This window comes from Pseudophryne corroboree, chromosome 4 (genome assembly GCF_028390025.1).
Source record: "Pseudophryne corroboree isolate aPseCor3 chromosome 4, aPseCor3.hap2, whole genome shotgun sequence".
In the NCBI taxonomy this organism is placed as follows: domain Eukaryota; kingdom Metazoa; phylum Chordata; class Amphibia; order Anura; family Myobatrachidae; genus Pseudophryne; species Pseudophryne corroboree.
Genome location: NC_086447.1, coordinates 240458954 through 240471306, shown reverse-complemented (window position 1 = coordinate 240471306; position 12353 = coordinate 240458954). Strand labels below are relative to the sequence as shown.

The following is a 12353-nucleotide window of genomic DNA, read 5'->3' as shown; positions in this document are numbered from 1 at the left end:
TATATAATGGACTTCCGCGGTGGAACGCAAATACCCCGATATGGAACGCACGCGGACATCCGGATACGTCACTTCCTGCAATTGAGATACCAGCTGATTTCCTGTTGGTGCGGTGAAACGCATACAGCAGGACGTGGACTTTCCTCTATATCCGGATACGTCTCTTCCGGTGATGTTACGTCCAGATAAAATTACCTTTTGGATTCGGCAGGTGTTTAGAATGAACTTTATCTACTGCTATTTAAAGATGGACTGGTTAGTACAGCTCCTATGCTTCTGAAGAAGGACGTTGGTCCGAAAGCGTTTAAGCAGGGAGACTGTGCAGTACGAGGACTTGAGGATTGGTGCTGCGATTTCAAACTGGTGGGGGCACCGGAGTTACTGGGACTTTTTGGTGACTATACCCTAAGGTTTCCTCTTGCAGCAGTCCTTTCCATGAGAATGTCTTCGGCATATTACATGTTGTTTTTTACTTGATGTTTGTGAGTGCATTTTTTATTAAATTATTTGTCTTAGTCCAAAGACGGGGTTGCACTATCACTACTATTTCTTTTTCAAGTGATATATGAATGAGGATTCTTCTATGGAGTAAAAGCCACTTTACCTATAAAGATTGTTGAACCTTGATTTTCTACACGCAATATTACAACATCCCTACGTGAGTGGGACTGAGTAAATAAAAACACCATTTGTTTTTTTAACAGGGTTATACTATGCCTGTGTGTTTCCTGTATTTTTAGTGATGTTTCTTCCATAAAAAAAAACAACCATTTGTGGATTTGAATTCTACAGCACGCCTATTGTGTAAGCAATTTTTTCCTGAGGGTGTTAAGTAGCGCCACGTGGAGTCACAAAAATTGAAGTATATAGTGTTTAGAATCACGGTGAAAGGTTCTGTTTGTCTCCAAGGGCTGCTACTAGTATTCAAGCGCACCAGGGGTCTTTTCTTTACTGTTAAAATTACACGTCAATATAGTGAATTTGTCAGCATTAGGGTTGGGGTAAGGCTTATGTTTAGAGCAGTGGTTCTCAAACTCGGTCCTCAGGACCCCACACAGTGCATGTTTTGCAGGTTTCCTCATAGACTTGTAAGTGAAATAATTAGCTCACCTGTGGACCTTTTTAAATGTGTCAGTGAGTAATGAATACACCTGTGCTCCTGCTAGGTAACCTGCAAAATGTGAACTGTGCGGGGTCCTCAGGGTTGAGTTTGAGAACCACTGGTTTAGAGCAATGGTTCTCAAACTCGGTACTCCAAACAGATTATGTTTTCCAGGTCTCCTCACAGAATCACAAGTGACATAATTAGATCCACCTGTGGATCTTCTAAAATGTGTCAGTGAATAATGAATACACCTGAGCAAACGTGAGCTGTTTAGGATCCTGAGGACATAGGGGTAGATGTATTAACCTGGAGAAGGAATAAGGAAGTGATAAAGCAGTGATAAAGCAGTGTTAAGTGCAAGGTGATAATGCACCAGCCAATCAGCTCCTAACTGTAAATTTACATATGGGAGCTGATTGGCTGGTGTGGTATCACCTTGCATTTATCACTGGTTTATCACTTCCTTATGCCTTCTCCAGGTTAATACATCTGCTCCATAGTTTGAGAACCACAGGTTTAGAGGTTAGTGTTGGGGTTGAGGTTAAGGATACTTAAGAAATGGATTGTTGACATGCTGACTGTCAATGTGATGAACATATCGACAAGGTCACCATCAACAAACTATACCAAATCCACACCGGCAAACCTAAAAAAAACTAATGTATACCAACACCTCAGTCTAAACAACAGTTTTGATACAATGTTTCCCAAATTCAGTCTGCAAATCCACCTGACAGTCCTGGTATTAAAGATATCAAAGCTTGGGCACGTGACTTAATTAGTACCTCAGTCCTTTTGATTTAAACATCTGTGCTCAAGCATGGATATCACTAAACCTCGCACTATAAAAGGACTTTGTAAGCCTCATTTTGTAAATATTCTGCCACATCTATGTGTGATGCTGAGTAGTAAGCAGGTGTTGCTGCAAGCGATGAACAGGGGTAAAGCAGAGGTTACCAAAATCAATTTATGTAGGAATGCCATTATAATATTATGAGTACAGGTTGAGTATCCCATATCCAAATATTCCGAAATACGGAATATTCCGAAATACAGACTTTTTTGAGTGAGAGTGAGATACTGAAACCTTTGTTTTTTGATGGCTCAATGTACACAAACTTTGTTTAATACACAAAGTTATTAAAAATATTGTATTAAATGACCTTTAGGCTGTGTGCATAAGGTGTATATGAAACATAAATGAATTGTGTGAATGTACACACACTTTGTTTAATGCACAAAGTTATAAAAAATATTGGCTAAAATTACCTTCAGGCTGTGTGTGTAAGGTGTATATGAAACATAAATGCATTCTGTGCTTAGACTTAGGTCCAATCACCATGATATCTCATTATGGTATGCAATTATTCCAAAATACGGAAAAATCCCATATCCAAAATACCTCTGGTCCCAAGCATTTTGGATAAGGGATACTCAACCTGTACTACTAAAATTATGGGTAGATACTAAAATTAAATGCCTATCAAAAATGATGCGGCCCCCGTCACTCCGTGCCTGAATCGCATCACCATACTTTAGTATGGCAAGTGTGATTAATGAAGGATTTTTCCAGGGAGATCAGATTCGCCATCTCAGGATAGCGCAATCTGAATATCGGTGTGGAAACGGCAGCTCAATGCTTCCCTGCTCTTTGCCCAGCACCCGGTGCTAGCCCTGCCACTTGATCTCCCAGCAGCCTCTGCAGCTTCCTGGGAGCTCAGCCGGAGGCACATGCACAGAAGGGACCTGTCAGCTGACTCCACGCATTGCAGAAGGGACCACAGGAGAAGTATGCTCCGCTGGAACCCTGGATACCGGATCACATCCCTGTAAATGTGAGTATACATGAATTGCTACTTAGCAAAGCTGTATATCGCATCAAACTGATGCGATGTATAGTGATAACTTAAGTAACAATTAATTTTTCATGTTCTACATCAGGGATAGGGAATCTCCGGCCCACGGGACGTATAAGGCCCGCAAAGCCGTTTGTTCCGGCCCATCCGCTGCTGTGTGTCAGCGAGACACGCCGCCCCTCAGTCCGGCGGCGGCGTATCTCAGCTGTCAGGGCAGGCAGGAGAGCGCAACTATGTCTGGCGGCATCGGCGGGTAGGATCTCAAACCAACCGCCGGTTCGTGAGCCAATCAGAGCTTGCGGACTGGCAGCCAATCAGGAGCCGCCGCTGCCGGTCTGTGAGCTTTGATTGGCTCACGAACTGGTGGCTGGTTTGAGGTCCCTGAAATTGCACACGCCACCGGACGGAGCACTAAGAGGCAAGAAAGGCGCACACCGCGCTCTCCTTCCCTGACACACAGCAGCAGCCGTGAGCAGCACAATGGGGTGGGTCATATGTTGGGCAATGTGTATCTGGCACTGTGGGGGCATTTGTGTATCTGGCACTGTGGGGGCATTTGTGTATCTGGCACTGTGGGGCATATGTGTATCTGGCACTGCACTATTGGGGGCATATGTGTATCACGTCCCATTTTAATTGACCACACCCATTTTTTGGTGCGCACACGAAGTACCATTAAGGGGCATAACTACTTTCAGTGGCAGGGTAATTTTTAGGTTGATAATTTTTGTAAGGAGAAGTAAGTAATTTTTGTAAGGATTTTAGAAATACTCAAATGGCCCTTGGTAGAAAAAAGGTTCCCCACCCCTGACCTACATGAATAAACCCATAAAAGTTGGCTTAATGGTCATACTTTACAGTTGAAATGTTAGCAGGGGCTGGGTACAAAATGTCGACATTTGTCACTTTGCATAAGAATATCAAAATGGCCATAATGGCGCCATTGATCAGTGATAAAATGTCATGTTATGCGTCAACATTTTAACAATGTGAACATCATAACAGTCAAGATTGTGTTGACCGCTATTGTTGATAGTTTTACTACATTCTGGTAAACCCAAATTCTCATTCATAAAACTATTTTGGGCCAGGAAAATGAAAGCTAAGTGGATATGTACAGGGCTCCTAGCCTTTACCCCTCTTTTCATGTGTTTAAATGTCACTTAATTGCTTATACTAAAGTTAAATGAATGTATTTCTGTTATAGAAATGAAGACTACGGCGCTTAGGTGCAATTTTGTGATATCTATACCATAAATATGTGTAACCCTTATAGAGAATAAAAACACTTCTCAATATATTATATGAGCGGCAGCTTATAATACATAGACATGTGCTTGGCATGCACATATAATTTGTTGCAAGAATTGGTGAATGTATTTCTGTCCCTGTGATATAGTCCAAGATTCCCTGACCTGTTTTTCCCTGATTATCATTTGGTTTCTGTTTATTATAAACAGTTTTATGATTAAAAAAAGGGTTAAAAAAAATTCCAAATACAGTAGGCCCAGTAATTTTCATTTTCTAAACTGATAATTAACCTCTTGCCATAAAACAGCTGATTCGTGGCTAGTCCGCCCTGCATGTCTGCCCCCCCCCTCCCCCTGCACAAGTACTCCTGCGCACTGGCAGTGAGCTACCCGTCGCAGTGGCTGTGTATGACGTCATGCAGCCACCGCGGCACGCCCCACCGCACATTGCAGGCACGCCTGCGTTGCCCGGACTGCGCCCCCAAAACAGCGGGCAAATGCAGCTGACCAGCCCCCTTCCGCCCAGCGACCGCCTCTGCCTGTCAATAAGGCAGAGGCGATCGCTGGGCTGAGATGGCCATCGGCTGTCTGGCTTGCGCCAGCGCACTGTGGCGCCGGCGCAGTTCAGACCTGATCGGCTGCTGTGTGAAAACGCACAGCAGCAATCAGGTCTGAATTAGGCCCAATGTCAGGCTGCTTTTTAATTACACAAACTTTGTTTATATGTCATCATTTGGTTGTTATGTGGTGAGGGACAGGACTCTCTTTTGTTTGTCCACATGTTATTATTGGAAGCCACGAGCACTGGTTTTGCCTATTACATTGACCATAAATATTTGGACTGGTCCTCGACCACCAACCCAGGGCACCCCTGCAAGAGCCTCACGGCACTCCAGGGTTCCATTGCACCCTGTTTGGGAAACACTGAAGTAATCAATTTTATAAAAATAAAAATCAACAGTAAAAGCAATGTTTTAAGGTTATACAAGTAGATCCACTCATTTTCCTAATGACGAGGTTACCTTTTTCAGACTGTATCCAGCATGAAAGATTATCGGGGGCAGAAGTACATTAAAGAAAACCTCTGGGTCAAAGGTCATCTGAAAGGGGAAAACACAAACATGGCATGGGTCACAAGGAAAACATGAAATAAGCACATTTGGTGACATATGTTATCGGAAATTACATTATGTGATACTTAACAAGCTGGAAGAGGGAGAATTATCAATGTCAAAGATAATGGGCAACAGTTCTACACCTAAACAAGTAATAGATGTTCATGAGAGGGTCATAGTGGCCGGGTGCACTGGACTTTTCACCTGAGGAGAGACTTGTCACTCACGGCAGTCTTGGGGGGGGGGGGGGGGGATTACACTTTCTGCAATGTGCCCCATGTAGGAATGCACTTTCACTGATTTTTCCTTGCACAAATGGATTAAAGCTCCTTTCCATAGTGGGTGGTGATATACCCAACCGGAAATCATGGCAGCACAACACTGTGCATTTAGGACCTTATTCAGAAGCAATCGTTACTGGGATTTTTGGTACAGTGTGCATGCGCAAAGGCCGTTCTACGCATGTGCGGCCCGAGTGATACAATCGCATCACAGTGATGCAAACACCTCTGCCTGATTGACAGGCAGAGGCGTTCGCAGGGTGGTCGCGGGCAGGGGAAGCGGCATTGTGGGGGAGTGTCGACAGGAACGTGGGCAAGTCCAGCCCGTTTTTTGGGTGGATGTGTGATGTCACACGCGACTACTGTGAGAAAAACCATGGCCGTGGTGCGCCTGCCTTTGCAGACAAGCTGCGCAAGCAGGGTGCTACCTTTGTTTTGTAGGTTCAGGGATGCAATCGCCATTAGCATGCTGGGTCAGCCTTGCCCCGTGCTGGGCAGCCCCCAGCATGTGAGGAGATGGACGCAGATCTGGCTGCGTATGCAACGATCTGCATCCGTCTCTGAATAAGCTCCTTAATGTACTTTCTACACAGACTAGTGCAAAGGGGAGTAAGGAGCACAAATGCTACACTACACTGTTATTGCAAGTAGGTTATGATTTGGAAGTATAACATTGTCAATCCTCTTCTGGCATACATTTATTTTATCAAAGTAACGGGGTGTACACGTCAGGCGCTTTTAGGATAAAAAATAAACGATAACGACATAAATGTCATTATCGTTTATTTTCTCTGACGTCCTAAGTGGATGCTGGGACTCCGTAAGGACCATGGGGAATAGCGGCTCCGCAGGAGACTGGGCACAACTAAAAGAAAGCTTTAGACTACTGGTGTGCACTGGCTCCTCCCACTATGACCCTCCTCCAGACTTCAGTTAGAATCTTGTGCCCGGCTGAGCTGGATGCACACTAGGGGCTCTCCTGAGCTCCTAGAAAGAAAGTATATTTTTAGGTTTTTTATTTTACAGTGAGATCTGCTGGCAACAGACTCACTGCAGCGAGGGACTAAGGGGAGAAGAAGCGTACCTACCTAACTGGTGGTAGCTTGGGCTTCTTAGGCTACTGGACACCATTAGCTCCAGAGGGATCGACCACAGGACCCGACCTCGATGTTCGGTCCCGGAGCCGCCCCGCCGGCCCCCTTACAGAGCCAGAAGCAAGAAAAATCGGCGGCAGAAGACTTCTGTCTTCAACAAGGTAGCGCACAGCACTGCAGTTGTGCGCCATTGCTCCTCATGCACACCTCACACTCCGGACACTGATGGGTGCAGGGCGCTGGGGGGGGGGGCGCCCTGAGGGCAATATAATACACCTTGGCTGGCAAATCTACACCATATATAGTCAGGAAGGCTATATAGGTGTAAAAATACCCCTGCCAGAATTCCAGAAAAAGCGGGAGAAGTCCGCCGGAAAAGGGGCGGGGCTATCTCCCTCAGCACACTGGCGCCATTTTTCCCTCACAGCTCCGCTGGAAGGACGCTCCCTGGCTCTCCCGTGCAGTATCAAGCTACATAAGGGTAAAAAAGAGAGGGGGGGGGCACTTAATTTAGGCGCAGTATATATAATATAAGCAGCTATAAGGGAAAAAACACTCATTTATAGTGGGATCCCTGTGTTATATAGCGCTCTGGTGTGTGCTGGCATACTCTCTCTCTGTCTCCCCAAAGGGCTTTGTGGGGTCCTGTCCTCTGTCAGAGCATTCCCTGTGTGTATGCGGTGTGTCGGTACGGCTGTGTCGACATGTTTGATGAGGAGGCTTATGTGGAGGCGGAGCAAATGCCGATAAATGTGATGTCACCCCCTGCGGGGTCGACACCTGAGTGGATGGTTCTGTGGAAGGAATTACGCGACAGTGTCGACTCCTTGCATAAAAGGTTTGACGACATATCAACTATGGGACAGCCGGCTTCTCAGCCTGTGCCTGCCCAGGCGTCTCAAAAGCCATCAGGGGCTCTAAAACGCCCGCTACCTCAGATGGCAGACACAGATGTCGACACGGATACTGAATCCAGTGTCGACGACGATGAGACTAATGTATCTTCCAATAGGGCCACACGTTATATGATTGAGGCAATGAAAAATGTGTTGCATATTTCTGATGTTACCCCGGGTACCACAAAAAATGGTATTATGTTTGGAGAGAAAAAACTACCAGTTGTTTTTCCTCCATCTGAGGAATTAAATGAAGCGTGTGAAGAAGCGTGGGCTTCCCCCGATAAGAAACTGGTAATTTCTAAGAGGTTACTAATGGCGTACCCTTTCCCGCCAGAGGATAGGTCACGTTGGGAAACATCCCCTAGGGTGGATAAAGCGCTCACACGCTTGTCAAAGAAGGTGGCACTACCGTCTCCGGATACGGCCGCCCTGAAGGAATCTGCTGATAGAAAGCAGGAGGCTATCCTGAAGTCTATATATACACACACAGGTGTTATACTGAGACCAGCTATTGCTTCAGCATGGCTGTGCAGTGCTGCAGCTGCGTGGTCAGATTCCCTATCGGAAAATATTGATACCCTAGACAGGGACACTATATTGCTAACCGTAGAGCATATTAAAGACGCACTCTTATACATGAGGGATGCACAGAGGTATATTTGCCGGCTGGCATCTAAAATAAGTGCAATGTCCATTTCTGCCAGGAGAGGGTTATGGACTCGGCAGTGGACAGGAGATGCAGATTCTAAAAGGCACATGGAAGTTTTGCCTTATAAGGGTGAGGAGTTGTTCGGGGATGGTCTCTCGGACCTCGTTTCCACAGCAACAGCTGGGAAGTCTACAGTTTTACCCCATGTTCCCTCACAGCCAAAGAAAGCACCGTATTATCAGGTACAGTCCTTTCGGCCCAATAAGGGCAAGCGGGTTAAAGGCGCGTCCTTTCTGCCCAGAGGCAGAGGTAGAGGGAAAAAGTTGCAGCATACAGCCAGTTCCCAGGAGCAAAGGTCCTCCCCCGCTTCCTCTAAGTCCACAGCATGACGCTGGGGCTCCACAGGCGGAGCCAGGTACGGTGGGGGTCCGTCTCAAAAATTTCAGCGATCAGTGGGCTCGCTCACGGGTGGATCCCTGGATCTTTCAAGTAGTATCTCAGGGGTACAAGCTGGAATTCGAGACGTCCCCCCCCCCGCCGTTTCCTCAACTCTGCCTTGCCAACAACTCCCTCAGCCAGGGAGGCAGTGTTAGAGGCAAATGACAAGCTGTATTCCCAGCAGGTGATAGTAAAGGTGCCCCTACTTCAACAAGGACGGGGTTACTATTCCACAATGTTTGTGGTACCGAAACCGGACGGTTCGGTGAGACCCATTTTAAATTTGAAATCCTTGAACACGTATATAAAAAAATTCAAGTTCAAGATGGAATCGCTCAGGGCGGTTTTTGCAAGCCTGGACGAGGGGGATTACATGGTATCACTGGACATCAAGGATGCTTACCTGCATGTCCCCATTTACCATCCTCACCAGGAGTACCTCAGATTTGTGGTACAGGACTGTCATTACCAATTCCAGACGTTGCCGTTCGGTCTCTCCACGGCTCCGAGGGTCTTTACCAAGGTAATGGCCGAAATGATGATACTCCTTCGGAAGAAGGGAGTTTTAATTATCCCGTACTTGGACAATCTCCTGATAAAGGCGAGGTCCAGGGAGCAGTTGTTGGTCGGGGTAGCACTATCTCGGGAGGTGCTACAACAGCACGGCTGGATTCTAAATATTCCAAAGTCACAGCTGGTCCCTACGACACGTCTACTGTTCCTGGGGATGGTTCTGGACACAGAACAGAAAAAAGTGTTTCTCCCGGAGGAGAAGGCCAAGGAGCTGTCATCTCTAGTCAGAGGCCTCCTAAAACCAAAACAGGTGTCGGTGCATCACTGCACGCGGATCCTGGGAAAGATGGTAGCTTCCTACGAAGCAATTCCATTCGGCAGGTTCCATGCAAGAACTTTTCAGTGGGACCTGTTGGACAAGTGGTCCGGATCGCATCTTCAGATGCATCGGCTGATAACCCTGTCTCCAAGGACCAGGGTGTCTCTGCCGTGGTGGCTGCAGAGTGCTCATCTTCAAGAGGGCCGCAGATTCGGCATACAGGACTGGGTCCTGGTGACCACGGATGCCAGCCTTCGAGGCTGGGGGGCAGTCACACAGGGAAGAAACTTCCAAGGACTATGATCAAGTCAGGAGACTTCCCTGCACATAAATATTCTGGAACTAAGGGCCATTTACAATGCCCTAAGTCAGGCAAAACCCCTGCTTCAAAACCAGCCAGTACTGATCCAGTCAGACAACATCACGGCGGTCGCCCATGTAAACCGACAGGGCGGCACGAGAAGCAGGACAGCGATGGCAGAAGCCACAAGGATTTTCCGATGGGCGGAAAATCACGTGTTAGCACTGTCAGCAGTGTTCATTCCGGGAGTGGACAACTGGGAAGCAGACTTCCTCAGCAGGCACGACCTCCATCCGGGAGAGTGGGGACTTCATCCAGAAGTCTTCCAACTGATTGTAAACCGTTGGGAAAGGCCACAGGTGGACATGATGGCGTCCCGCCTAAACAAAAAGCTAGAAAGATATTGCGCCAGGTCGAGAGACCCTCAGGCGATAGCTGTGGACGCTCTAGTGACACCGTGGGTGTACCGGTCGGTTTATGTGTTCCCTCCTCTTACTCTCATACCAAAGGTACTGAGGATAATAAGGAGAAGAGGAGTAAGAACTATACTCATTGTTCCGGATTGGCCAAGAAGAGCTTGGTACCCGGAACTTCAAGAAATGATGTCAGAGGACCCATGGCCTCTGCCGCTCAGACAGGACCTGCTGCAGCAGGGGCCCTGTCTGTTCCAAGACTTACCGCGGCTGCGTTTGACGGCATGGCGGTTGAACACCGGATCCTGAAGGAAAAGGGCATTCCGGAAGAAGTCATTCCTACGCTGATTAAAACTAGGAAAGAAGTAACCGCAAACCATTATCACCGCATATGGCGAAAATATGTTGCGTGGTGTGAGGCCAGGAAGGCCCCAACGGAGGAATTTCAGCTGGGCCGTTTCCTGCACTTCCTACAGTCAGGGGTGACTATGGGCCTAAAATTGGGTTCCATTAAGGTCCAGATTTCAGCTCTATCGATTTTCTTCCAGAGAGAACTGGCTTCACTACCTGAAGTTCAAACTTTTGTTAAGGGAGTGCTGCATATTCTGCCCCATTTTGTGCCTCCAGTGGCACCTTGGGATCTCAACGTGGTGTTGGATTTCCTAAAGTCACATTGGTTTGAGCCACTTAAAACCGTGGAATTGAAGTATCTCACGTGGAAAGTGGTCATGTTGTTGGCCTTGGCTTCGGCCAGGCAGGTATCAGAATTGGCGGCTTTGTCATGTAAAAGCCCTTATCTGATTTTCCATATGGATAGGGCAGAATTGAGGACGCGTCCCCAATTTCTCCCAAAGGTGGTATCAGCCTTTCACCTGAACCAACCTATCGTGGTGCCTGCGGCTACTAAAAACTTGGAGGCTTCCAAGTTGTTGGACGTAGTCAGGGCCCTGAAAATTTATGTTTCCAGGACAGCTGGAGTCAGAAAGACTGACTCGCTATTTATCCTGTATGCGCGCAACAAGTTGGGTGCACCTGCTTCAAAGCAGACTATTGCTCGCTGGATCTGTAGTACGATTCAGCTTGCACATTCTGCGGCTGGACTGCCGCATCCTAAATCAGTGAAAGCCCATTCCACGAGGAAGGTGGGCTCTTCTTGGGCGGCTGCCCGGGGGGTCTCGGCTCTACAACTTTGCCGAGCAGCTACTTGGTCGGGGTCAAACACTTTTGCTAAATTCTACAAGTTTGACACCCTGGCTGAGGAGGACCTAGAGTTTGCCTATTCGGTGCTGCAGAGTCATCCGCACTCTCCCGCCCGTTTGGGAGCTTTGGTATAATCCCCATGGTCCTTACGGAGTCCCAGCATCCACTTAGGACTAGAGATGAGCGCCTGAAATTTTTCGGGTTTTGTGTTTTGGTTTTGGGTTCGGTTCCGCGGCCGTGTTTTGGGTTCGAACGCGTTTTGGCAAAACCTCACCGAATTATTTTTGTCGGATTCGGGTGTGTTTTGGATTCGGGTGTTTTTTTCCAAAAACACTAAAAAACAGCTTAAATCATAGAATTTGGGGGTCATTTTGATCCCAAAGTATTATTAACCTCAAAAACCATAATTTACACTCATTTTCAGTCTATTCTGAATACCTCACACCTCACAATATTATTTTTAGTCCTAAAATTTGCACCGAGGTCGCTGTGTGAGTAAGATAAGCGACCCTAGTGGCCGACACAAACACCGGGCCCATCTAGGAGTGGCACTGCAGTGTCACGCAGGATGTCCCTTCCAAAAAACCCTCCCCAAACAGCACATGACGCAAAGAAAAAAAGAGGCGCAGTGAGGTAGCTGTGTGAGTAAGATTAGCGACCCTAGTGGCCGACACAAACACCGGGCCCATCTAGGAGTGGCACTGCAGTGTCACGTAGGATGTCCCTTCCAAAAAACCCTCCCCAAACAGCACATGACGCAAAGAAAAAAAGAGGCGCAATGAGGTAGCTGTGTGAGTAAGATTAGCGACCGTAGTGGCCGACACAAACACCGGGCCCATTTAGGAGTGGCACTGCAGTGTCACGTAGGATGTCCCTTCCAAAAAACCCTCCCCAAACAGCACATGACGCAAAGAAAAAGA

The 12353-nt window shown here is 47.2% G+C and overlaps 1 protein-coding gene across 1 annotated transcript in view; it reads right to left on the bottom strand.

Moving 5' to 3' along the window:
- The window catches only part of SLC9A9 (solute carrier family 9 member A9), a 1718538-nt gene that overhangs the window by 1563374 nt on the left and 142811 nt on the right, over positions 1-12353 (bottom strand). The window contains 1 exon segment of the mRNA XM_063915975.1: positions 5234-5311. Within this exon segment, the coding sequence (XP_063772045.1) occupies positions 5234-5311 (78 nt within the window).